Source organism: Tauraco erythrolophus, chromosome 8 (assembly GCF_009769465.1).
Source record: "Tauraco erythrolophus isolate bTauEry1 chromosome 8, bTauEry1.pri, whole genome shotgun sequence".
Lineage (NCBI taxonomy): Eukaryota > Metazoa > Chordata > Aves > Musophagiformes > Musophagidae > Tauraco > Tauraco erythrolophus.
In genome coordinates, this window is record NC_141472.1 from 43,441,776 (window position 1) to 43,468,931 (window position 27,156).

At 42.8% G+C, this 27,156-nt stretch overlaps 1 protein-coding gene across 1 annotated transcript; it reads right to left on the bottom strand.

The window, feature by feature from the left end:
• STAM2 (signal transducing adaptor molecule 2) lies at nucleotides 1-25,087 on the bottom strand. The gene is made up of 14 exons (XM_086615256.1): nucleotides 25,014-25,087; nucleotides 14,426-14,510; nucleotides 12,458-12,533; nucleotides 12,143-12,238; nucleotides 9,572-9,718; nucleotides 7,813-7,882; nucleotides 6,876-7,062; nucleotides 5,919-6,013; nucleotides 5,115-5,197; nucleotides 4,849-4,936; nucleotides 3,975-4,029; nucleotides 3,150-3,303; nucleotides 1,127-1,296; nucleotides 1-513 (listed from the first exon to the last, which is right to left on the bottom strand). The coding sequence occupies exons 1-14, from the start codon at nucleotides 25,051-25,053 to the stop codon at nucleotides 282-284; spliced, it is 1,578 nt and encodes a 525-aa protein (XP_086471382.1). The 5' UTR covers nucleotides 25,054-25,087; the 3' UTR covers nucleotides 1-281.
• Between the last annotated feature and the right edge of the window lie 2,069 nt (nucleotides 25,088-27,156).

Consider the following 27,156-nt stretch of genomic DNA (forward strand, 5'->3'; position numbering starts at 1 on the left):
GTTTCCTGAAAGCACTGCAATAAGGGCTCAAAGTAATCTGGAATTATTCTGAACCATCAGCTAGTCTAGTTCAAGCCATCTTTAGGCAAATGCTTAACAAGCAGATCTGATGCTTATTTTCACTCTGCATCACCCTACGGCAGTAAGTTGGGTTATTTCAAAGGAAAATGTATTTTGATATCTGTGACAGGTATTCATAAAAATCGTTAGGTCAGGCAACCTTTATTCGTTAGGTCAGGCAACCTTTCTGCATTAATCCAGCAACATGGGCTGGCTGGTTTTTAAAGGAGAGGCTGTTGACGGTAATTTGTTTGCTGCTGTAGAACGGAATGAGCAGGAAGTGCCACGGGATAACCTGGTCCTTGAGGCAAACTCGCTGTGTTGTTCTGGTAAGCCGACATATCCACTGACATTCCCATCTGCTGCGGGGTGTAGGCAGCGGTGCTGGCAGCCGGCGGAAGGCCAGGGCTCTGGTTCACGTACGTCTGGTTTAACACGGAATCCGGTCCTGGGCTGTAACAAAACAAAATGTTCAGCCTGGAGAAGAGAAGGCTCCAGGGTGATCTTATGGCAGCCTTCCACTACTTAAAGGGGGCCTACAGGAAAGCTGGAGAGGGGCTTTTCACAAGGGTGTGTAGTGACAGGACAAGGGGCAATGGATTTAAACTGAAAGAGGGCAGATTTCGATTAGATATAAGGAAGAAATTCTTCCCTCTGAGGGTGGTGAGGCACTGGCACAGGTTGCCCAGAGAAGCTGTGGCTGCCCCATCCCTGGAAGTGTTCAAGACCAGGTTGGATGAGGCTTTGAGCAACCTGGTGTAGTAGAGGGTGTCCCTGTTCATGGCAGGCGGGTTGGAACTAGATGGTCTTTGAGGTCCCTTCCAACCCAAACCATTCTGTGATTCTGTAAGAAATCTAATTCTGACAAGTTTGTGTCTATTCATCTGATAAGCACACGTGCAAATAAAAGTGTTGCTTAATGCAAAAGCTATCCGTGTATTTTCAAAACAATCAAACAGTATTATGCATCATAGTAAATAAACATCCCGAAAACACACACCCTCTAGACAAAGCAGTGACATTACCACCAGGAAGAAGGTGATTTGACAGTTTGCAGAAGAAATACCTTAAATACGCAGCTTGAGCTGGCTGAGTTGCTCCAGAAGAATTTATACTTTGAGGCAGTGACCTCAACGGCCCCATCTGATCAGGTCCTAGGCTGTACCCCGGGGAAATGGTGACTTGGTGGACACCCTGGATCATGTAGTTTCCACTAGGTGGCTGTACAGGATACGACTGTAAATAAAAACATTGTGTATCTTTTATTTTCAATTAAGCAGCAGCAAAGCTGGCACAGAATACCACTACAATGGTGAGGCACTGGAACAGGTTGCCCAGAGAAGCTGTGGCTGCCCCACCCCTGGCAGTGTTCAAGGCCAGGCTGGATGGGGCTTTGGGCAACCTGGTGTAGTGGAGGGCGTCCCTGACCATGGCAGGGGGGTTGGAACTAGATGATCTTTGAGGCCCCTTCCAACCCAAACCGTTCTGTGATTCTACGATGAACAAAGATGTGAGGGTTCAAAGGCTGAATGAACGTTGATTCATTTTTCCAACAAGGCTCTAAAACCAAAACATGGAACTTCTCATCACATGTTTTAAATAGACAGCCTTTATGTCATCAGAAAGGCACTGCTAACAAGGACAGTGATTAATATCCAAAAGAACCTTTTGTATTGTGTACAAGACCTCTGCCCCTCCCAGAAACCTTATTTCTTTCTCTCCAATTTGCCTTGTCTTTAAGATGTTCAACCCTTACATGTTTTTATGCACAGAGTTGAGTAGGAAGATGGGTACCATACGAGATTTGTTATTTAACGCATTTTGGAAATGAAAACACAAGAATATTCTAAGACTAGAACATAAAAGGAAACCAAAACCTTTAATTTCTTGCATTTCTAGTTTAAGATGGTGCAAGCCTTTACTCAAAATTCAGATAGAACAGGTGCTATAACATGCTTAGTCTACATAAGTCTATGCTGCTCATTGGTTTTGGACTTTGGATCATACTGGACACGGAAGGAACGGACAGTTTTGTACCACGTAACTACACTAAGCTAAGTATGGTTAGCATTATCCTGTATTTTTCACCACTGGAGGCATGCATCTTGGAAGAAACAGTAAACTCCAGTTGCCCTTAAATTACTTTTTAACCTCCAAATATAATGAATTTTCCATCATTACCAGCAGTTAAGGACACGGAATTACTTTTAACTGACATATTTTCAGATCTAGCAGTTGCTATGGTAACTATTCTTTTCCCACTGAACAATTAACATTAAAGTAAAAACACTCATTCTACGCTTTCTCCAAAAAGAATCTTTAAAAAAAAAAAAAAAAAAAATCTTTCTCCTCCATTTCTGTTTTCTTAAAACCTCAATATGGCACATTAGAGATACTGTAAAATAGTTTTGAGCAACTACACCCCTAATACACCATGTTCCTTTCTTACGGGGAAAAAAAAGAGCTAAAACCAGACCAGTGTTTCTATATTTAGAAAAAGCACACTGCTCTCATGATTAATGCACTGATATTCAAGTTCACTCACATCCCCACTACTAGATAAGAAGGTAACATTTCACTTTCAGACCGAGGACATGACTCACAGCAAGAATATCCACCAAGCTGCTGAAACACACAATTCTAACCGTAAAAAATTAATCATGGAAAGAATCCCCATCCCTGGAAGTGTTCCAGGCCAGTCGGATGGGGCTTTGTGCAACCTGGTGTAGGGGAGGGTGTCCCTGCCCATGGCAGGGGGGGTGGAACTGGATGGTCTTTGAGGTCCCTTCCAACCCAAACCATTCTGTGATTCAATCATCTTTTAGTATTTTCTATACAGTATCTTTCTGTTAAGTAGAGCAAAATTAACAGCTATACCTTATTGCACAAGCAGGTAACTGCAAACTGAACTGCAAATCTGTTCTAGTGTATAAACAATTATTTTTATTCTAAAGGCTATAAAAAAGTCACCAGGCAATGTCAGATTGTTCGTAGGCTAGCAAGCAAGCGTACACTTCGTTTTTGCTGTCATCTTTTTAAATAGAAATCTATATTAGGAAAGTCTCCATTTCCAGAAAAAGGATACTGACCTGCACTGAAACACCAGAAGATGTAGGCGGGTATTGTGCAGGATGGTGGGGTTTTGAGTAGGCCGAGTACATCGGCGTTTCATTCATCAGTTTGTTATAGAGCTCCAGAGCTTCTAGAACCTTCATATTCAACTCAGATAACTCCGAATGTTTTCTGTTTCAAAACAAATACATGCAAATAGTAAGTTTCTCTAACATCTAGTGTTAGATGGTAAGAGTGGTTCATTGCACAGTTTTGAATATGCAAGAAAAAAACACCCTTAAAAGGTAGAGAGGTAATTTCTTACACATTTATGTTGTAAAATTACCATTCTGCTTCTTACACCATTTTGTTTCTTAAACCAGAGGGACTGGAAGGAGAGTCCAAGTGGTGAACAACTGTTCTTCCCTATCTGCAATAAGGCGAGCAACTAATTCCACAGGTGTTAGTTACCTTTTCTTTTCACCCTCAAACATCCCCAAGGAGTCTGAGGGGGCAGAGGTGAAGACAGCATTGAACAGATTTTCCTGTCACGGAGGACAGTCAGCAGCAGACTGAAAATACCAAGCTCTAGGCAGATTGCAAAAGGCTACAGTCAAAAAAGTGCCAATAGAAAATGCACCCAGTAACTTATGCAGTAAATTTTGGAGAGCAGGAACCAAATCTTAGCGTATGCACTGGGACCTTGGTATCTAAGTGTTAAAAAAATAAAGGTAGAACTGTTAAAATGTCTGTCTTGCTGGATTTTCTAGCTTGGGAGATGAAAGTACCAAAAAAAAAATAATACAACTTCACAATTTAAAGTAAATCGTAGTAAATAACAGAGAAGCTACATTATGGCTCACCTATCTATCTCTTCCAGTTTTTCATCTATCATTGGACCCATCTGCTGACAAATATCTGTGAAGACAAAAGTGTTGAGGTAGTTAGTGCCTTGCACAATTAAAAATTTAAATGCAGCCAAAAAAATATTTTATCCAAGTATACTAAAATAGCATACAGAATTGGAGAGTGCACCTGGTTATCATGTGTGTCCCATTCCTCCAGCCGAAGAGACAGGAGAAATACTGCAGTTACTCTGCTCTGTCATCCTCTCTCCTCTTTCCCTCTACTCTCTCCAACAACAAACTACTGATGAAATGCAGGGAAAATTTTGCATTTCTGCTTGCACTGTGCAAGATGTATGACTTTCATCTCCTGCCGGAATATCGAATCTCGACTGCCTATGAATCCATCTAGAGCTGCTGTACTGCAGAGCTCCCTTTCCCTTCACTTTTTCCGTCATAGGAACACTCCTTTTTTAACGTAGGTGCAATCGTTACTACACACCTTGAACTAATCGGCTCTTAAGACAACTGAACTTCCTCTCCCCTCCTAGCCAGCAGTATTTTGGAGAGTTTGACACAAAATTAACTGCTTACTTCAAGCAGAGTTTCGATAGGTGGATGGATCTTGCAAAGATCAGGCATTGTACACTAGCTGGAAGTTGTGCAAATTACTCTGCTAAACATGGAGTTGGCTTGGCAACTAGTAGAAAATTTAGAGTTATACATATAGCCCCGTTGCTCCCACTGTGAAATAAGCTATTCTACGGCATACTATTAGTACAGACCATAGTTTCTCTAAGCTTAAAATAAACACAAAAGAACCACCAGCTCAACCCACAGAAGGTAATTGTGAGAAGAAATTAAAAAACTAGTGACTTAGTGCTCAAAGTACCTTCTGAGTCTAGAAGGTCTGGAGAATCAAGCTTTAAATCTGTAGGATCTATGCTCTGAAGTACCTGCAGTGTTTTATCCATCTTATCCTGAAAGGTGAAGAGAAGATTACAAACAGTTATTTCTGAAGCATGGCAGAGAGTTTTAATTTTCAAATAAAAGAAAAGTTCTTTATGTAAAAAGAATTATCTGCTAGCATTCAGTAACAAAACGTTTCAACCAATGTAAAAATCTCAGCAATTTTTTATACTGAAAGTGATTGCATACCTCATCTATATAAACTGGCTCAGGCTCTGCTTTCTTAATTTCTTCTGTAGTATCCTCAGGAACAGAATTTTTATCCACAGTTCCTGAAAGAACAAACATTAGTTTCTTTTCTGCAGCTGTGTTATTATGCTAACTTAAAATACGCATTTTCTCCTTGCCTGCCATCAGTTCTTTAAATAAGAGAGAAACGTGAATAAGTACGTTAAGCAGCGATGCACCTAGCTGCTGGAGAAGGGAGAACAGGTTTGCCTAGAAAACATTCTGACAAGCTGCTCCCTTTGGGCTGTTAGCTTGATTATGAACCCAGACCCAGCAGGGGAAAGACTCTTGAGTCATATTAGCATCTAAAAACACCTGTACAGTTACTTTCAGCCAGGTCGTAATGGTTAGGATTTATTTTGGTATCATGAACATGAATAAAGCTAACAATGTGATTCTCACAAACCACTGACACGGTGATGAGTGTCATTCCATACCAGGTCTGATGTCTGAAAAGAGACTTGGACATTCTAAACAGCAAGTTACCAAATTCAGATGTAACAGGTTACTGACAAAGAATTACCGTAAATTGAGCTGAATTTCTGTAACAGGAAAAAGGTAACAACTTAGGAAAGAATCAGAAGATAGAAATTGTTCAAGTGAGCTACAGCAGCAGTACATGCTTGCTTGCTTGTTTGAAACAAGGGCAGGATTTCTCTCTCAATGCTTTCCTTGGGCTCATTTCAGGAAATTATTTTGTTGATGGGCTAGTTAGTAGTTCTGCCGTTAAGTCCACCTTTCTGAAATAACCAGGAGCTGACTTACCCGCCTCAGGTTCCACATTCAAGTCAGAAGTCACAAAGTTCGATGGAAACAGTCCTACTCCTCTATGATTTTCACCTTTCCACCAATTGGTGTCACTGGGGAAATAAAGCTGTATTACAAAACTCGGAACATTTACGTTCAGCGTCGGCCCGATGCTTTGGGCGTTTGACAGAAAACCCATGATACCTAACACACTGTTTCCCTGTCTTCAGTAACAAAGGCAACAGAGAACATTTGCAGAGATCAGCAGCCTCCCAGCAGAGCTGAAAACAGGAGCTGGGGCACAGGGGTGGGGAGGAGAAGAGGAGGGATCGGGGGAAGTAAAATCATTCAGTAGCAATCACTCAAAATTTAACACAACTCTTCAAATTTTCAGGTTGATTAGATGATAGCCCATTATAGCTTCATCTGAAAGTTTACAAGAAGTACACAAGTGGGGACTAACATTAGAAATATAATTGATCTGTCACAGTCTATTAAATTAGAACAGCATTAGCAGGCAAGTTCTGCTGCTTAACTATTGTTGGGGCAATGGTGATGATAACAATAATTATCTTAAGTATTTTTTTTTTTCTTTGGTTTTATTCTTAGCAAATGTGATGCTTGATAGCCAGAGATTTAACAATTTCTGGAAGCAGCTGGAATTTAGCACTGTAATGTGTATGTATATTCTGATGACATATGTTACAACCATTCACGTGAAAAAACACAAACAAATTGGACCTACACCACAGAATGAAATATTCAATGTAACACGGCGAGGTTGCCTCTGCACCAAAAATGTCTTGAGGTCAAACACTCGGGGTATGGAAAGAATAGTGGAAGACAAAGGGATTTGAAGGAGGCCAAAGTGACAATATACATTTCTGTGGGGAAAAAAACATCAGAGGAAAAACTTGCTATCGTAAGAAAACACCAGTTCTAGAATAAAGACACCTTCATCGGAGTATATTATACCTGTCATCCAAAACAAAAATAATTTCTCCACTTTTAAAGGTGAGCTCATTGTCCTCGACGGCTTCAAAGTCATACAGAGCTCGCACCTTCCTCGAGTTCTGATTGTTTTGCTGAATTTCTGCAGACGGGTACAAGGATTTAGTTTCCATTTGTTGCTGTTTCTGCTCTTGCAAAGACAATTCGATAGCTACAATGAGGAGGGGGGGGGGGGAAAAAGGAAGTTTGTACATTTTATCCCTGTACACAAAGGTAGTTTGCTTTCCAAGTAAAAATAAATAGAAAATTATTTATTGTTATATTATAAACATGATCAGTATCTGCTTCTCTAACATTTTAAGTTTAAAATCTTTGCCTCGAACTACTAGCTGTATTTCACATTTCAACAGCTTTACTCTGCCCTGCAACAGGATTAAAAGACAGGACATAATCATGCACAAGTTCTGAAAAGTTTAAAAACCCTCTGCTTTTCATGGTACAGCCCACTAACTGAAGCAGCATACATGCTACTGATGTCAGCAGCATCATTAGCACGATCAGAAACACCGACAAGTTCTTCACTATGATGTCTGAATAACAGTAACTATGTCCAAGAAAGAATAAAACATCTAAATGTTCTGATCTGTTTAAAGCATCAAGATGGAGGCTAAAATAAAACACGTGGGTGCAGAAGGGAAGAGACAAAGCTCTGTGGAGAGAAAGCAGTGACAAAACAATGCTAACGGCTACGTGATGGGGATGAATAGATCTTACCCCAATTCTCATCCACCAGGTAAACACCTTCACACCGTTTTGAATGATATAGTGTAGTAGTTACCAACCTGTTGTGCCCTCGTTTTCAATTCTGTGCAGCAGAAGAGAGTACAACTTCCTACTTCTGTGCATTTTAACAAAACTTCTAGGGCACAAGTCTAAGCCAAGGCTGTGAGTAGCAATTTACCTTTAGCTATATCTTCATCTTCTTTGTTCTTACTTAATGATGAACCATTCTTAGCAGCATTTGTGGTAGGCTGAAAATGTATTAACAATATAGTAAGTTCAGGTTACAAAGGAAAAAGGAAGCTCTGTAATTGTATACTTTTAAAAAAATTAGTAATGAGTTGCTCCTGGTTAGCTGCCTTACTGTAGCATTTCATTACTGAATCAAGATGACCACCTGGAAGAAAAAATTACCACTCTTCAGAATCTCAGCCAGGTTTTATTTTGTTTTCAGCAGGGAACCAAGTAAAATAAATAATCTGATCTGATTTAAATAACTGATCTCATTTAAATAACTATTTTAGGCTCATTTATTAAAGTGAGACTACTCGTTTAAATGACTGCTCTTTCCACCTTTGTCCTCCATCCCTCCCTTCAAAATGGAAGAAAAGCTCCTTGGAGTCCTATGTCTGCAAAGACCAAAGTTATTAAGCAGCAGCTGGTCTTGCTGAAAAGGAAGATGTGTCTCCGTAGCAGAGCACCACCCTCTGTCTCTGCTGGTGGGACACTGGGAAGGAAGAGCAAACGTATATCAAGTTAGGAGCTGCTGGCTTAAATAATACAAGTCTCCACAATAGCACAGTGAAATCATTCTTACAGTTTGGATTCCAACAAGGAAGCCTTCCTGCACAGATCAGGAACAAAGAACCTGGTTTCAGACACTATTTGTGCCCAGGACTTACTAACGGTCCTAGAAAACAATTCTGCACAAGTGTACTAAACCCAAATAAACCTCAGCTTTGCTTGTTTGAAGTGAAGCGCATGAGGTAAAAACATCAAGATGTCATTTTATATGTTTTTGTAGGAAAGGAAGCATAACTGGTTGCCAGTACTCTAGATCTTCCATGTTTCTGCCATATGTTTTAACACATATCTCAGATTTAGAAGTGAAAACATCTTTGTGGAGGAAGGAAAGATTGTAAAAGTAAAAAAAAAAAAACCCTCTGTGTTTAACACAGAGAAAAGAAAACTCCATGTAAGGAATATGTAATAGAAGCTGTAGTTCTAATTTTCAGGACTGATCTTCACCTGACTCACAATTAACATGAAAATATTTAGAAGCATCAATAATAAAGCATAGAAAAAAGCCACCTGTCATTATATCTGCCAGCTAAAAGATTACACATAACACACCACCACGAGTAAAACACAAAGGGTGAGGTTAGGGACTGGATCACCCCACCTACTGCAGAGCCAGGACGATTCCTGACATGGACAGGTAACTGCATGAACAAGAAATGAGCACTTGGAAAAGGAAAACATAGCACAGATCATCTTCAAAACGTCTTCATTCCAGATATGGCCCTTTGTTTTGTGAGGCTCTGCGAAGAAAACGAAGGTGCGTGCTCCAAGTCAGCAATTACAACCATGAAACACCCAGTACAAAGTGTGGGCGTAGAGTTGCTTCGATTTAAGGTGGTGACAGCTCAATGAAGCTCTAAAAACGACTGGAAGAAAAGAAGGATCTAAAATGAAACACCTCCTAAGGGCACCATGAAGTAGCCTTTAGTCTGTTCTTATTTTCTTCAGGAAGGCAAGGACATAAAAAAGCAGAATGAACAGCAGTGAACCTCAGCAGAAGGTGGCAACCAAACTAGAAAAAGGATCCAACTCTCCTCTGATCAAAAGCACAGAAGATGTCACTTGGACAGCTTTTCATCTGTTCACTGCCAGGAACAGTGAACCTAACAGCACCATGTGTCCCAAAAATCAGCTCTTACCTGCGATCCAGCTGCAGGAAAAGTTACACCTTCTTCTTTTAAAGATTTAATAGTTGCAGATATTAAGCTACACTGCGGGTCTTTCTGAAATTCTTCCGACCACTCCACCATTAGAGTTTTTAGCTTTTCACATACTTTTGGATGTGCCTAGAAGACAAAACCGCATAGAAAAGGACGCTTGTACCTCAGAATGAACAGAAAGAGTTATTCCCTCTCAGGAAAACTTTGATACTGAAACCATTTTACTATAAATATCCTTAATGATTTCTAATTGTCTTGATTAAGAAAATTTGGAAAACAGAGCCTAGAATATATGGTCTTTTACACACTGATTCTGATATTACAGGTAATACACTTAGTTTCTGCAGCATCATCCCTTCCTTGGAAAGCTGGCATAGCCTTTTCCAACAGCATTATCCCCATGCAGCAGCAGACTACAGGTAGTTCAGATCTCCCCGATCCTACCAAGCAACTCACTATTTTAAATCAGGGCTCCTTCAATTCTTACAGCAATCCTCCGAGGCAAATTCTGTTGCACAGCCAAAGCTTAGATGTTGCAGGCAGCTCACCTACCTATACTGCTGTTATTGTAGTGCAGTCCATTTTCGGTGGTTAAGGAACGAGATCGACAAACCTTTTGACTTTTCAAGCGTTAGTTATGTTTCCATCTCAATAGTTTTGGAGAGATTCAGGCTATCTACCACACTTACCCCAACTTTTCTGCATCCCTATGTTAGTTACCCTCCATTTTACCTCAATTTTCCCTTCATTACTTCTAATACACATTGTTATTCCCCTCCCGACCACGTCAGTTGGTCTAACACAAGATACTGTCTTTCCTTACAAGACAATACCCCTTCCCTACCTTATGACCTCTGCTGTCTTCTCCTCAGATGCCAGAACACATTTCTCCCTGATGACTTCTCAGGTGATAGGACGTCACAAAAAAATGATCTTGGTACCATCTCTGAATACGCATAGGTATGCACGTCTCCTCGACTCAGGTCTCTCACAAAAGGGAATTATGCATTACGCACAGTGCCACCCAGCTCACGGGACAGGTTATACTATCAGCTTCTGAATTAGGAACTGAGGGGAGGGACGGAGTCTGGTAAAGGAAGGTGCTTGCAGTGGGGGCAAACCAAGATCAACTTCATGCTCTGCCTGCAATTTCTCTGGCTCCCATGTTCTTCTCTAGCTCCTCGCACAAAAGACCCTCTATAGCTCCCCTTCCTTCACCCTCGTCCATAGGATTTACAGCTACTCTAAGTCCACATAGGACCACTGATTTCATTCAACACTGCAAATTTTATGTGCTAATGACCTCAGCCGAAGTGATAATCCACCTTCAGAAAAGCAGGTCAGAGTCATGTATTACTCTACTGCATGGCAAAAGAACACCCTTCAGAATACACCTCAGTCACATTAAACATCAGCTGCTGTTAACCCTGTAATCATGCAACAGCCTTAAAAAGAAACAAAAATTGAAAGAAGAGATGTAGCTTTAGAGGCTCTGTATCAGCAAAAACGTTTGTTGCACTTGCAATTTTGCAACTGAACTAATTTTCTTTTGGAGAAAAGAGAGAAAATGCAATTCTATCTGATCTCTGAAGAGTATTCCTCCAAGTGGGCCAGGGATAGGGGTAAAACGTAAGTATTTCTCAACAATGAAATACATTATGCTCCAGTAGACCACTCTTCAGTGGGATTAAAGATTTGCTTTTACGCCCACAAGTGCTGTCAGACCATGAAGGTCAATGTTCTATTTCAGAATGGACCATGGCTAATGAGAACAAAGGGGAGGACTTTAAGACCTATTTTTCCATACAAAGTGAGAAACAGAAGAGCTGTGAACTCATTTTGCTTCCCAGCAATTTTATTAGTTTCCTTAATTGCTTTGCTCCACCTCTAATGATTCCAGGCCTCCCATATATTTGAAGACTAACTTCTTTTTAACCCATTAGCCATTTTTGTCTTCAACTGGAACAGTAATTAGGGGAAAGCTGTTTCTGCTTATTCAATTCATTACATCCACATTTAGATCCCATCAGCTGCTTGACCTAACCATTTAGATCTTCCTTTCCTGGTTACCTCCACATTCAGCATTCTGAGAATCTCTAGAAACTCAAAAGTTGTCTGAAGACTTCATCCTTCTCCTTGAAAAATACAGTTTAACTTTCTCACAGTTTCCCTTTGCACTTCAGCCTACGAATTTCATTCAAACCAAATAAAAACTATCTTTGAGAAAAGCTGCCTTCACCATTATTGAATCAACTGAACTTAGGAGACGTCACAGATTTTAATTAAAATTGCTCAAGTAATTTTGTTAAAATTTGGAGTAGATATTACCAGCCTGCCACTTCTTTAATACATTACATTTTCATAGTAAAAATTAAAGTACACACATTTCAGTGATAACACAAACCTTCAGCAGTAACTGCAACTGCATCAAAACTACAAAACGCATACTAACTAGAATATTAGTTTTGCCAATTCTTTGTTATGCTGAGACAAAGCAAAAAAGTCACCAAAATAATTCTCCTTCAGTACATAAGGTTATAAAAATATTACCTTATTTATTATACCTCGAGCTTCACTAGCAAAATCGCGAGAACATACTTCTAAGTGAAATACTTTTCCACAGTTCGATACACAGGCTCCTAAAAGCTGACAAGAGAAATACGATTGTGACAATGTATGGCAGCAATGAAAATAATCCAAAATAAAAGCATACATAGAGTTAAATGCAATCCTCTACCCAGCACACACACTCTCACTGACTTCTACTGAAGATTATATATAAAGGTATTAATTGATCAGCACACATTTAATGGCTGCATTACGTTACAGAAGACAAAGTTTTTTGAAAATTGTAAGTCTACTCACTGTAAGTGCTTGCAAAGCCACATGGGGAACTTTATGATTCACTCTCTTCATGATGGCTTTGAGGCAATCTTTGGCACTGAAAAAGGGACAGAGAAACTCTTAGTGAGAAACGTGGCTGATATGGTTTGCAGAACATATACCAGTATACCAGATACTCAAACTGGGTAAGCATGCAGCACTGGGTCTATTGAAAAAAACGTAACCTAACCTGAACTTTTCCCAGAGCTAGTCTGGAAAAAATATTTAACCACTTGTTTGTTCTTATATGTGTATTGGATTGGAACAGATTCCATTTTTCCACTGGCATTTTGTATTAATTTCCATAAACTGCTGACAGGTTATAAAGGGAGCAATCGCCATGAGGTTGAGGAAACGGATTTGAAATAGGTAATGAAGAAATGTCTACATAAAAAAAAATGAGAAGCAGTGATGACTAAGCAAACGGTTATTTTACTGGCTACTGTAAAGGATCCCTATGGATTTAATGTAAAAACCGCGCTCCCAGGTCATGAGCTCTTGGATTCCATTTTCAAGACACTAAGGACACATATAAGGTTTTATAATTTGTTTCAGCAAAATCTGAGATAAGTACAGAGTAACGATTAGCACTAAATTAGCACTACTAATGAGTTTCAGACTTACAATAAGCATTACCAGCACGCATCAGCTACACCGGTGAGGCACACCTAAGGGTTCATTTAACACCATTGTTTCGAACCCCCTAAAAACATGGAATCTCTATGTAAAGAGCTGCTGCAGTATCCTTACAAGTAATTTCATTTGCAGTACACTTGAGCTGCTATTATCAAAGCACAGAAATGCCTCCGTGAGGCTGTTTCTCCGTGTTGCCGAGCGATCTCCACTCCAACAACCTGTGCCAACCACCACCAAGGCTCTGGTTCTCTGGTCGCTTCACCGGGCACAGGCGAAAGCCACAATTCAAAGCAGCGGACCAAACATCTACCGTCCCTTCCCATGGCAATGCAGTCCCGTTCCCTCCTGGGCCTTTAGCAGTGCCTGGATCAAGGAATTCTTCTGGCTGAGCACATTAGTCTTCAGCCAGAGCACTGCCAAGATTGGATTCACCCAGAACCCATCGCACAAGGGACTAGAGGAAACAGCTGACAGCCCTCTTCAATGCAAATTCTCTCATCTGTCCATTTAAAGTTGTCATGGAAAGGACTCAAAGGACAGTCTATGCTTTTTTTCTTAAGGACTAGGGATTCTCAGATTTAATAATTTGTTATTATTCCCTGTGGGAAATAATTAATACAAAAAGAACTTTCTCAGTGTAGTAATCTTAAACATTACATATAACTGATGAAAATTGTAAGATCACTTAGGAATTCAGCCTATGCACGAATTCAGGTTTACTTCAAAATTTAAAACATCTTATCATGCAAAAAGATTACCTTAAAATTCAGCAAATGCTTTTGGCCATTACAAGATCCCTGAACCACCGCTTATCTTTCAGTATTACCATTTGGGCTAAACCAATTCAAATTGATTCGTGTTTTGATCCCCATTTTTTCCCCCCTTTTCTCCTCCATCACTCCCATTCTTCCTAATGGATAAACACAGACTAATTTCTCATCCTAAATAACCAACTGTCCTAGCTAGATAATTTTCTGCAAAGAAACTACTTCACTTCTTCCTACTGGCAGAGTTGCTTCTCAAAATTTATGCAAGATCATGAAATATGAATAACTTGGTCTACTGTGCAGAACTCCATAAAAATTGGAATGCACTCAGCACACACAAATCGCTCTACTAGAAATTCTGTTGGAACACTTCTTGCAAAGAATTTTAAAGCCAACCACACATATTTGTAGAGCTTGCAGAAGTGTCAGATCGGGAGCACTTTGTGCATAGCTGACTACGACCAGCCCTTGGAGACACGTTCTCTCTGGAACAGTATTCTTCACATGGACACGGAATTACATGTTGTAATGCTGACATACAGCTTACCCATTAGGAGTACTTCCAACTTTGTCACATATATCCATAATGAGACCCCAGTCCTCACTGGTGTTATATTCATTTGTAGCCTTTTCTATAAAGAAAAACAAGATTGATTAAGTATAATACTCTATTAAGTGCAGGTTCTACTCAACAAACACTGTCTCAGCCATACCAAAAAAAAAAAAAAAAAAAAAAAGACTCCACATACAAAATTCTTCTTCTGTCTTCTACAGATGAGGGCTAATTCTTGCTATCTTGTAAAGTCTTAGGTACCAGTTTTCATATGGGAAGAACAACACTGTGCTAAAAGATGTGGTTAAGCATTTAAAAAATCCAAAAATCGAAGCTACTCTTGAAGCGTAATGTTGTCAATGATGAAAAAGCAACTGCTGTGGTACATTTTGGTTAGTTACTCCAGGTTTAAGTCATAGCCCTAGTCTGCAGTTTGCTCAAGGTCTTCTAACATTTGCGTGCCATTAAATATTTCATGTGGATGTTCCAAGCAAAAAAAAAAACACTAAACAAAAAACTCCACTCTAGGACTCTAAAAGAAAACCATCTTCTCATTCAACACACTTCCTAAAATATTTTTTTCTACTAGATTTCTCAGGAAATCTAAACACCACAGCAACTGTTGAGAAAAATAAATGGCATGGAAGGATTCAGAAAGAACACCGAAGGGGGCAACAAAAGCCAGATTGCTCAATTCAAAGTATGTATCCCTAATTAATATTTGCAGCATATCATTCTAAGCATTATCAGTTTATATATAATGTTATTTATTTGTGCTTTCTGTTTATGTTTTTATTAGAGCCATGTTATTTTAATCACACGTAAATATTACAGTACAATTAAAATAGCTCATAAACAGCAAATTAAACATTTTATACATTGCATTTGCTGCCTTAGGATTTAAATTTAACCTGCCAATTTAATATTTTAACTAAAATCAAAGATAAGTGCTTCTAGATTTTTACGTTGCACATCAGTCCCATCAGAATGCACTTTGCAATCATGGCAATATCACAGTCAGTGCTTCTACAGAATTTCACTTCGTTAGGAGAAGCTAAATCCCTCTGAGACCCAGTATTTTAAAGACTATTTAGCAGATTAAAGCAGAACATAACGGTCACTCGCTATTAATGGGATGGTGCTCTGTGATAGCAGCTGCTCCAAAATTACAAGGTTTGCTGACAGCAATGCTACCGCAGGATAAATCCAATTTTCATGTGTGCAATTAAGCACCTTCTCTAATGATCAGCTTCACGACTTAGTTTTGCAGTTAAAAGTTGGAACAGTTCTCGGGCTGGCTCAGCAGAACAGCTTCCACAAAGCAAACGCAAGCACAGCAGCCAGCAATGCCCCAAAAAGTCTTTTGTTCCAGGTGTCAACACAGACCAAGGAGGAGGAATGGAAAAGTGCAATTTTGGCCACAGGTTATCTTCACAAGCCAGGCTAACTACTTAGTAGTGAGCAAATACGGTGTTGGAAGCATGATCCTACAGCACAAGCCTTAAAAACTCCCCCAGAAAGGACATAATGGTTAAATTTTAAGTACATCAATATTTTTAGCAGACTAACACAAAATTCGGTGCTTGTTCTTGAAAATAAATGAGCATCTGCAATTTTCAACATTTTAACATTCGATTTATTAAAAAAGAAAATCAAACCAAAACTCCCCCATCCATACATTTCCTGGATGTGTGAACCCGAAGCACTGAACAACCACAAAAGAGCAGCATAGTGCCAAGTTTGGCACACAGAACTTCAGCCTGGCGTTTCCTATGAAGTTCTGCCAGCTAAAACTGCTTTTCCAAAGCATCACCTCGCACGTCTCCATCTCCAGAGGTGTGAATCCCTCCATCGTCGTGAATCCTTCCATCGTCAAACTAATCCATCAAATTAATGGACGTCAGTCAAATTAATCCATCTCACCAAATGACAGCATCCATCAGCTGTGCATATAACGCCTATAAAACACACCAGGCACATTATTTAATTGCACTGCCTGGTGTCACCCTGATCCGAAAACTGTCTTCCCTCTGAAATTCCTGGCGTATTTGAAGAGATGCCTCTTTCCCCAAGTCCCCCTCTTCCACGAGGCGAGAGGGAGCAGCTAACAGTAAGAAATGGTGGGAGGTCAACAAAAAGGCACAGAAGCCAAGGAAAAGTGAGGTTGTGTTTCACAGCTGAGTCTTCAGAACCACGAACTGCCACAACCAGCAGTGGCCAACGCTGGCCTTGGGCTCTCCCGGGTGCCAGCAATGCCCACTGACTCAAGAAGATGCAAGCTCAGCCGAGACACGGGCGTGCTTCGATACGGTGGGCACAACTAGCGAAGCCAGCCTCAAGACAGGCTGTCACACGTGGGGGCTTTGCTTATTGTTTCACGTGCTCCAAAACCCCAAACCCAGACCTCCAAACTTTCCCCTTCCTACACTTCTCTTTCCCTCTACTACTCTCCTTTTAAAACAGGAAACAAACCCAATTAGGTAACTTACTTTTGGAGAAGTTACTTAAAAAAAACCACAACTGCATCCATGAAATACCTACAAGACGCTTCGAGAGGACACACCTACCTGATTCGCCAGTAAAAAGCACTCTTCTAAAACATCACAGCAAAGAAACAAACTGAAATACATTCTCGGATATAAAAATACGCAGGAAATTTAAAATTACTTCAATTGTTTACAAGCCAGTCAAATGCAAGCTTGTGAACACTGCAAAACCAAGCCCCTTGCCTTGCACGTGCTGTCGTGCAGAGCCAAAAACCACGATTCCCCACGGAGTGCCAGATCGGGAAGAGGGTAGAACAAGTGCAGTGGTGTAGCTCTGTGGGGCTCCAGCTCCTTCAGGCTGCCCCTCCTCCCTCTGTGTTGCTGGTTTTGTAGACACAAGGGGTGCTTTGTCCTCTACGAAAGCCTCTCGAGCCCTTGCAAGAGTACAGATGGAAGTTTTCCTGGACACGTAAAGGAAACCACCATCAGCTTTGCTCCCGTGACACAAGATGTCCCATGCCATCCTGATCAACTCTTCGCTGCCAACAGGAAGGTTTAACGTTCACCAGGCGTCACTGAGAAGTTTTCAGCTCCACACCTTCTACACCTCAGAGAACAGCAACCATAATGCTTAGTGCTACTTACTCACAGCTCCTGTGCTTCTTCTCCTCCTCTCCTCCAGCCAGCACGTCCACACACAGATGCATGTCAAATCCAAACTCTCCTCTTGTACCTGCGCAGCTTGTTCTAGGAGCAGACGTGGTCCCGGGGAGAATATGAAGGCTGCCCTATGGCAAACTCTTACCATTTTTAAGGTTTTCTTCCCTTGATGACATGACAAATTTAACAGCATCTGGTTTTTTGCTTAACATGAGCTCCAGCTGAAGAACACTCTTGAAGGATAACTACTTCACAGATGTCGAGACATGGACTTTGATCAGAAGAAACAGATGTGGGAGGATGCATTTTCCAGGATTTTTTCAGTTCTAAGAGAATATAAACTCCAAAAAAATGCTATGACTTATACTCTGTCCAGTTAAGTCCTCCAATTAATGACAGAACACTAGACTTGAGCTTACTTCTAGAGCAATAATGACAAAAGCAAAATATGCTTCTTTTTATCGCTGCTTGGTATGTTTTTAAAAACTCACAAAGAATTAAAAAAACCTACAACTAATCATTTTTAACTGGATCAGTTCCCTGATCTGATTTTCCATGAAGCTGCACAAAAAACCATGCCAGCACAAGAGAGGAGATAGCACTAAAACGAGCAGCTGGGAAGGGGATGGGAACCGTTTACTGGTATTACTGCCAAAAGAAGAAATGCTTGTCAAGCTACTCCCTTATAACATTGTCACCAGCTCTTCCAGAAAAGAAGGTGAGGCTTCAACACAGCATGATAAAGTCAAGTTATCCAGGACCCTCCCTCTACCACACAGCATCCGAAAGGACCGCTGCATCCAAAAGGAAAGCTGAACTTCATAGAATCACAGAATGGTTTGGATTGGAAGGCACCTCAAAGATCATCCAGTTCCAATCCCCCTGCCATGGGCAGGGACACCCTCCACTACACCACGTTGCTCAAAGCCCCATCCAACCTGGCCTTGAACACTTCCAGGGATGGGGCAGCCACAACTTCTCTGGGCAACCTGGGCCAGTGCCTCACAACCCTCAGAGGGAAGAATTTCTTCCTTAGATCTAATTGAAATCTGCCCTCTTTCAGTTTAAAGCCATTTCCCCTTGTCCTGTCACTACACGCCCTTGGAAAAGGTCCCTCTCCAGCTTTCCTGTAGGCCCCCTTTAAGTGCTGGAAGGCTGCTATAAGATCACCCCGGAGCCTTCTCTTCTCCAGGCTGAACAGCCCCAATTCTCCCAGCCTGTCTCCATAGCAGAGGTGCTCCAGCCCTCGGATCATCTTCGTAGCCTCCTCCGGACTCGCTCCAGCAGCTCCATGTCCTTCTTGTGTTGGGGACTCCAGAGCTGAACGCAGTATTCCAGGTGGGGTCTCACGAGAGCAGAGAGAGTTCCCAGCCTAACTGCACTAGTTCTTTTCCCCTTTTTCACAAGAATGGGGTGAGTAACACACACAACACCAAAAGACAGGACAAAAAAAATACTACGGGGACTGCAACTGGGCAACACACGGCAATCCTCAAAAGCCTCCCTGTTTACATCTTTTCAGGCACCAAGTCCTGAGTCTCTAAAGATCCTGACATAATGTAGAAGCGTATCAGATCCATACTCTGCAGCTGCCACGCCACGTCTCTCTCGAGATGCACAACCAGCGTTGGGATCCCTTGGCAAACACCAAGCAACATGCCCCATTTCTAATACAACACAGATCTCTGCAGATACCTTAGGATCTATACTCACAATGGCAAGAAACAAGGAAAACAGCAAGAGCCCCCAGGGGAACCTTAAAACGCCTATATGAACATGGAAAGCAAGAAAAGGGGAAATTTAGGTTAGATATGACGAAAATTTCTTTACAGAGAAGATTGTCAAGTATTGGAACGGGCTGCCCAGGGAGGTGGTGGAGTCCCCAACCCGGGAGGTGTTTAAAAACCGTGTGGGTTTGGTGTTAAGCAACACGGTTTAGGGACCCTGACAGTGCAGGGTGAATGGTTGGACTCAATCTTGAGGGTCTCTTCCAACCAGATGATTCTATGAAAAGTAAGGGAATTGCGAGAACCTCACAGCCCCCAGAATTCCCCAAGCATGATACGAGCACCCCAAAACTTCTGCAGAAGTCTCTGCCAAGGTAACCAAAGTGACACTTTTGGTAGGAATCAAAGTATACTACACTGCTACACAACACAAACCTCTCACTGACTGCTTCTGCTGGAAATCCAGATCCCATTTAACACACAGCGCTACCATTTGACACCGACACCGCACAATCAGCCACCCTGGTCTGACGACACCTCCACCTCTATGCTGCCTAGCGCATATGACCTTCAAATTTGCAAAGTATTCCGTTACTTCAGTCCTGAATTCCCTTGAGCCAGGCTTGCCAGCAATGTCAAATAAAATGTCAGTCAAAAAAAAAAAATACTGGAACATAACATTTCCTCCCTCCCCATCTGTGTCGATTCTTATGCTGGAAACAGAGAGAAAACAAGCCCTGATTTAGCACAAAGAACTCTTCAATTTCATACGGCATTTGCTAAAGATGAACGGTCACTAAAATAAAAATTTTCTAGAGACTCATTTGCCCCCCGCAAGCTACGTGGAATAAAATCTTGTTTGCACATAAATATTTCAACTTTTACATGAAACCATTCTAAACACATAAAAACAAAGCTGACATATGACAAGTGAAAGATAAAAAAAAAAACTGAGGACTACTCCACACCGCTGTTTATCAGAAGATAAAGCAGAACTGCATGGATGAAACCCAGAAATTTAATCCCATGTACCTTCATTTGTTTACTTTGCCTTTGTACAGCCAAATTAGAAAGTTCTAGCTTTGATTTAATTAGTGATTATAGACACATATGACTTGCATTTCCAGTAACACTGCGTGGTTCACTTGGTCCTTGCTGAAAAGACAGCCCTACCTGTAAGGATCCCAGGTCACTGGGATTCATGGCACTAAATATTATATTCCAGAAGAATTGGCTCAAAGCAAAATATTAAAATAAATTTCTACAATGTAAATCCAATTCTCTGAGAAGGCTTTTTGAGACACAATTTTTGCTTAAAAAACGAGCCTGATGTTTTGGTTCATTGAGTCAATTGGCCAATAACCTAAAAATCAAACAACTTCATTTGTCAGACAACCTGCAAACTACAAGAACAACAATGAAAAGACCAGGGAGGGATTAAAAGAGACTTGTACTCTAGAGCCTGGAAAGCACCAAAATTAAAGTTACCAACAGTCACATGTTACATAACAAAACATTCCTCATAATATAACTAAAAAAGTGAGGCTACAATATATTAAAAAAATAATCAAGGCAGTGCTGGGGAAGCAGACCAGTAACTATCTCAAAAATGAGAAAGAAATGCTATAAAATTGCAGGCTCAGAATTCAGGAATTTTAATCAGTCAAATCAAGATAAAGCCACAGACTGAAGCCTGGAACATACTGTCCCTCCATTTCAAGAAAAAAAAAAGAAACACTCAAAAAAATCCCCCCAATTAGCTTGTCCTCAAATATTTGCAAGACTTCAGACCAGACAAGAATTATGACAGACTGGGAAATGAAGGGGAAAAATGGTGAATTGTAGCAGAAAGCAAGGACATTTCACCAAAGGCTAATCTAACACCAACTGTCTGTTCAGGCTGCAGAGAAACATCGCACACGGATGCCACCTGTGAGTTATTAACTCCAGTTCTTGGTTCACTCTACACGTAAAGCACTCTGGTGAGGGTGGGGAGAGTTTATTCCCTGAACGCCCCAAAAATCAGACTTGAAACCAATATTAATATAACCAGGCTGACACTGACAGCAAGGTAAGGGTCTTACAGGGAAGCTAGCCAAAAGGTGGAAGGTGTCATCAATAACAGGAAAGGCTAAAACATAACACAAGGGGATATGTAAACCCTTGAGGGCTGCGTTACGCAGAACAAGGTAACACTTAGTAGGGCAAAATGCAAATCCACAGAGTCAGAGTCAATAAAAGATTCTCCTAGAAACTAAGTGCTCAGCTGCTGGAAACAGGAGGAGAAGGACAAGTATGCTAGGTTCTAGCACGAGAGGACACGGGCCATCCAGGTAAAGCAGCCACAAAAAGGCAAATACAATCCCTGAACGAAACACGCCAGGTAAACATTTAAGCCAAGCACAAGGAAACATGAAATAGAATCATGGAATGGTTTGGGTTGGAAGGGACCTCAAAGACCATCCAGTTCCAACCCCCCTGCCATGGGCAGGGACACCCTCCACTACACCACGTTGCTCAAAGCCTCATCCAACCTGGCCTTGAACACTTCCAGGGATGGGGCAGCCACAACTTCTCTGGGCAACCTGGGCCAGTGCCTCACCATCCTCTGAGGGAAGAATTTCTTCCTTAGATCTAATCGAAATTTCCCCTCTTTCAGTTTAAATACATTTCCCCTTGTCCTATCACTACACAGCCTTGTCCAAAGTCCCTCTCCAACTTTCCTGTAGGCCCCTTTAGGTACTGGAAGGCTGCTATAAGATCACCCCGGAGCCTTCTCTTCTCCAGGCTGAACAGCCCCAACTCTCTCAGCCTGGCTCCACAGCAGAGGTGCTCCAGCCCTCGGATCATCTTCACGGCCTCCTCTGGACCCGCTCCAGCAGCTCCATGTCCTTCTTGTGTTGGGGACCCCAGAGCTGAACACAGTATTCCAGGTGGGGTCTCATGAGAGCAGAGCAGAGGGGCAGAATCCCCTCCCTGACCTGCTGGTCACGCTGCTTTGGATGCAGCCCAGGACACGGTTGGCTTTCTGGGCTGCCAGCGCACGGTGTCGGCTCATGGTGAGCTTCTCATCCACCAGCACTCCCAAGTCCTTTTCCTCAGAACTGCTCTCAATCCATTCTCCACCCAGCCTGTATCATACAAATGCTGTCCTACCAGCTGTTGGTGATCCGTGATACGGTGTACAACTCCAGATGCCCATCAAACTACAAAGAAAAATACTTCCTACTCCCTTGATGATGTAAACAGCCTTATGCAAGAAGGCTAACTAAACAAAAGTCAAGAAGGAATAGACCTGTTCTCTACTGAAGGAGCAACTACGTGAGAGATGAAGGTTATTTCAGAGGAAGGGACATGCTAGGAAAACAGCAAGTGCAGGTGAACTGACTATGAATAGATTGAGACAGGAAATTAAAAAGCTCACACACTAAAGAACTGAAGTTTTGGGGTATCCTCTCAATAAGAAAAAACAGATGAAAGAAACCACACTCCTCTAAAACGCCATTCCCTAGGTTAGTCTTGCAACACTGGAACTATATACCACAAAGCAATCAAAGCAGATGCCAAGGAATTCAGACTTTGCATAGCATTTCGGAAAAGCAAACACATGGGTTTAGAATCAAGAAAGCAAAAACAGCTGTGGCAAAGCAGAAGTGTATTTATCCACGTTTTCTAAAGGCGTCCCAAGAAAAAGGCAATACTAGAGGAGTGGTCTGGAGAGAGAGCTGGATCCATCTCACCACTGGCTGCTAACAAAAGCGAGGTCCTGTTCCTCCCCTTAACCTTTGCAAGAGTGTCCTGCTCCTCTTTTCCACCACCGCTTCGCAGCCTTTGCTGAGCTAATTCTAGTCACTCCACTTCCAAACTCATCACCTTCACAGATGATCCAATCCACCAGCCAAATACTTTCTTCTGACAAATTAGTTTTCTGCCAAAAAGAGTTGAATTAGCGCAACGGTGAATAAGAAAACCACCTGGGTGGATGGGGCCATGGAAAAGGATCTCTCCAGTAGCATCAGGCCATCAGCCAGTCTCAACTATTTTCTTAGTATGTAACTTTTTTTTTTTAATGAAAAAGACAATAAAGCATAAAGTTAAACCCTGGCAGATGCGTATTACAAGCCTGAAAAACCACCCACATAAACATTCCAAGTTAAAGTACAGGCCATCCACATTTGATAATTTGATATTATGGACAGTCTGATTTATAATGGAATAATAATTTTTAAAAAACTCCTAGTGGCAAACTGATTTTTCCTGGCAAGGTACTGCAAGACTTTGCTAATTCTGTTGCGCTTGTTTAATCGTATTAAGTACAGACAGTTACACTCAGCGTAAGTAAGGCAACATTTAAGAAACTGGAAGTTACCAGCCTGCCACTTTTGAAGTACTACAGTCTTGAAGTTGTTGAAGCATTTAGGTTTGCCAAAGAACTCTGCACAGCCGTGAGATGCCCAGTTCAAAAACGCTTCACTTGTGCAAACACATTAGTTTCAGCCCTGTGAAAGATAAGTCTGGCAAAACACACACAAAACTTCACAAGGGGTTTGAAGTAACTGGACTATAGCTGGTCTGGCGAGCTTCTACTTTGACTTCAAGCACAGGTCAACATTAAAAATCTCACAATGGTTTGTGAGACGATAAAGAAGAAAGAGAATGCTTTTGTTACGCAAACTTTGCAGGCGCATTAAGAAAATATACTCAATAGAGTATTATTACTCAACAATATACTCAACATATATTTAAGAAAATATACTCAACAGAAAAGGTTTGGTAACACGAGCACTCACAACAAGCTCTTCCATCTGTATACACCCTGGCCTTGACAAAAATCCCAAGAATGTCGAATTCTTCTTCTACCTAAAATTTCAGTATTAATAAGAAATGTAAATCTGACTCCGGTATCTAGCTTAATGGAATTGCTTTTTCCAGTGCTTCGACTCAGAATAGGCATTATTTAAAAATAAAAAGCGGAAAAAAAAATAAAAAAGCAACACACAGGACAAGTTCGATGCCCAAGAGAGCACAGGACAGAGCAGAAGCACAAAACAAAACAACTGAGTCATCGTCTTCACCCTGTCGACGGCACCAACTCCAGCCGAAGTTGCCTCACGGTTTTGTAATGGGAAGAAACGTCAGCTCAGGCTTAAGTCGATGCCCCCAAACCAGCCTCTGGCCCGTGCCTGATCATCAGGGGCAGAAACAGGCACAAAACCGGGTTCCTACAGACACCAACAGGGCCGCTTTCCACCCCCCAGTTACGCTCCCACACGGATAAGTTTGACATAGCGCTTCACTCGACGGAAAGCCGGTGTGCCGAGCAACTTCACGGGAAAGGCAGGAGGCACCGAGACATCTGGAAGACGCGCCGCGGCTGTGAAACTACAGAAGTTACAGCACGACGGGCCACAGACCGCTGCCCTGAGCCGCCAAAGCAGCGCACCGGTGTCCCCCAAAGCTTCGCGGCGGGGCCGCCAGCAGCTGCCGGCGCCCCGCGGCCCGGCTGCTCACCGAGCAAGCCCGGAACCGCGGCTTCCACCACCGCTCGTCGTTACTCGTTCGCCCTCAGGAGCTCCGCGGCCCGCCGCGGGGAGGAGGAGGAGGCCGCCGCCCTGCCGTACTCGGCCCCACCGGACAGCCAGGCCCAGCCGCCGCCGCCAGGAGAGGCCGAGCAGCCCACCCGCCCTCTCCTTCGCTCCGCTCGCTCACCCACGTCCTGCTCGAAGGGGTTGGCAGCGAAGAGCGGCATCCCGGCAGCTCCCGGCCGGCCGGCGGCCACCCCTCCGCCCCAACACCCCGGCCCGCGGCCGCCCTCTCGGCCGCCCGCTCCGCCGCCTCCGCCCGGCCGCCGCCGCCGCAGGTCCCCGCGGCTGCCCCACCGCGCCTGAACACCCGTTGGAACGAAACGCCGCAACAAGCACGGCGACGACCCGCCCCGTCAGGTGAGGGGTGCGGGAGGGCGCCGGGACGGCCCGGCGGGACGAGGAGGGGCGGAGGGGCGGAGCGGGTAGCGGCGGCGCGGCGGTGTCAGGCGCTCGCTGGGGCACCCCGGCGGCCGTGCGCGGAGGCCCCGCCCCGCCTGAGCGGGAGGGTGGAGCCGCTGGCGGCTGCTCGTGACGTCACGGGCGCCATGTTGAGGCGGAGGCTTTCAGGAAGATCGTTCTCTCCTTCCCCCGTGTTTTGCTCGGGCAGTCGCTATCGCTCCATGTTTTTCCCTGGGTGTTGAAAGACGATTTAAAAAGCTGCCTGAGGGCGCGGGCTTTGTCGCCTCAGTGGGTGTGAGGAGGGGCGGCGGGCGGGAAAACGGCGCCCTGCGGCGGGTTCTGTGGGAGTGCGGCTGTGTGTGTGGGGGGGGGGGGGGATGGCTGAGGAGATGGTGGCCGAGGGGGGCACGGTGTGGGGGGTACGTCCGGGGGTGCCCTTCTCTGAGAAGTAAGGCGACTTCCAACGAATTCGCACCAGCCGGGGGGTGAGTCGGTGGTTTCGTACCCCGCACTGTGTGCTTTTTGCAACATGCACGGTCATCCGTTTCAGAGCCACGTCTCGGAGTAGTCATCAGGCTCCGTCATCAGCACGGTGGTGTCAGCGCATTAGTCAGAGACAGTTTGGGGCTTCTCCAGCGAGAACTCGTGGAAAAGCGAGGCCCAGCAGCGTTACAGTGGCTGTGTTTCTGTCAGGAGGGGAGGACTGTGAAGGTAGAACAAGATTCCTGAAAGCTTTCTGCATGACTCAGTGGTATTTTCCTGCCCACTCATCTCAGGTGTATGGGGCCACATTTCTTTCCTCAACTGTGATTTGCAAGTGTAAAACTTAAAGATACCCAAGTTTCACTTACATGTGTGAAAAATATTTTCAGCATATTTTGTAAGGAATTTTAGATTATATATTAGAAATTGAATTTTACTGGTGTTTCTTAAAAAATGATAGCAGAGTTTCTATTTCTTGAACGTTTCGTACATCAGAAGCATTTATTTTAAATCATCTGAGACCTACGACGTCACAGCATTATCAAACATTACTGTGTTTTTTTTGGAATTGCAGTAGCAGGTCACTTGCCCGGCTGTGTAGCCAGTCTCGCGTCTCCGTGGAGTTGCCATTTTGTTCCCGTTTTCCAGCGTTCGAGCAGTCTGCAGGTGGCACCGTTGTCTCACGTAGACGGCCGTGGTTGGCATTGCTGCTGGAAATGAACTCCTCCTGTCAGATTTTTAAGGCAAAATGGAGCGCCTTTCCCTCGGTCTTAAATTTACTAATTAGAGGGAAACTTGTAATTTCACTTAATGAATCAGACCGAATAAAAATGGCACTAATTGGTTTAATTGCTTTAAAAAAGAAGGATGAATCAATTTGTACAGAAATGCAATAAACCCTGATGTTGTCTGGCTGAAACAGCAAATTGTAATGGGTTCTGTGTAATTCCAGACAATGAATTTTCTCTTTTATTAACTCCGCCGTATCACATGTGGTGCAATAATCACAGCAGCTGCACATGCAAATAACTGGAAAGCTGCTCCAGTTCTTCCAGTCCTGTAATGTTGGTTTTGGTGCCTTAGTATCGAGTCAAATGTCACAAATCTCCATGTAAATTTGCTCCGGTTTTTATCTGGTCGTGGTGGGACGATGCGTCTGAGGTCTGCCCTACCTCCTAGAGATGGACAGGACTGCCGAGTCAGAGCCTCCCGGGTTCACCCGGTTGTGTGGGAATATACAGTCCAGCAGCATCTGCAGAACTTCTGCTCTAGGTGACACCACAACCAAAGCTGTGGGACATTTCCCAAAGGAAATACCTAAATCCCACGGTAAATAATAAAATCCACAGTAATAAGATGACCCAGGAAGAGAAAAGAAAATATTG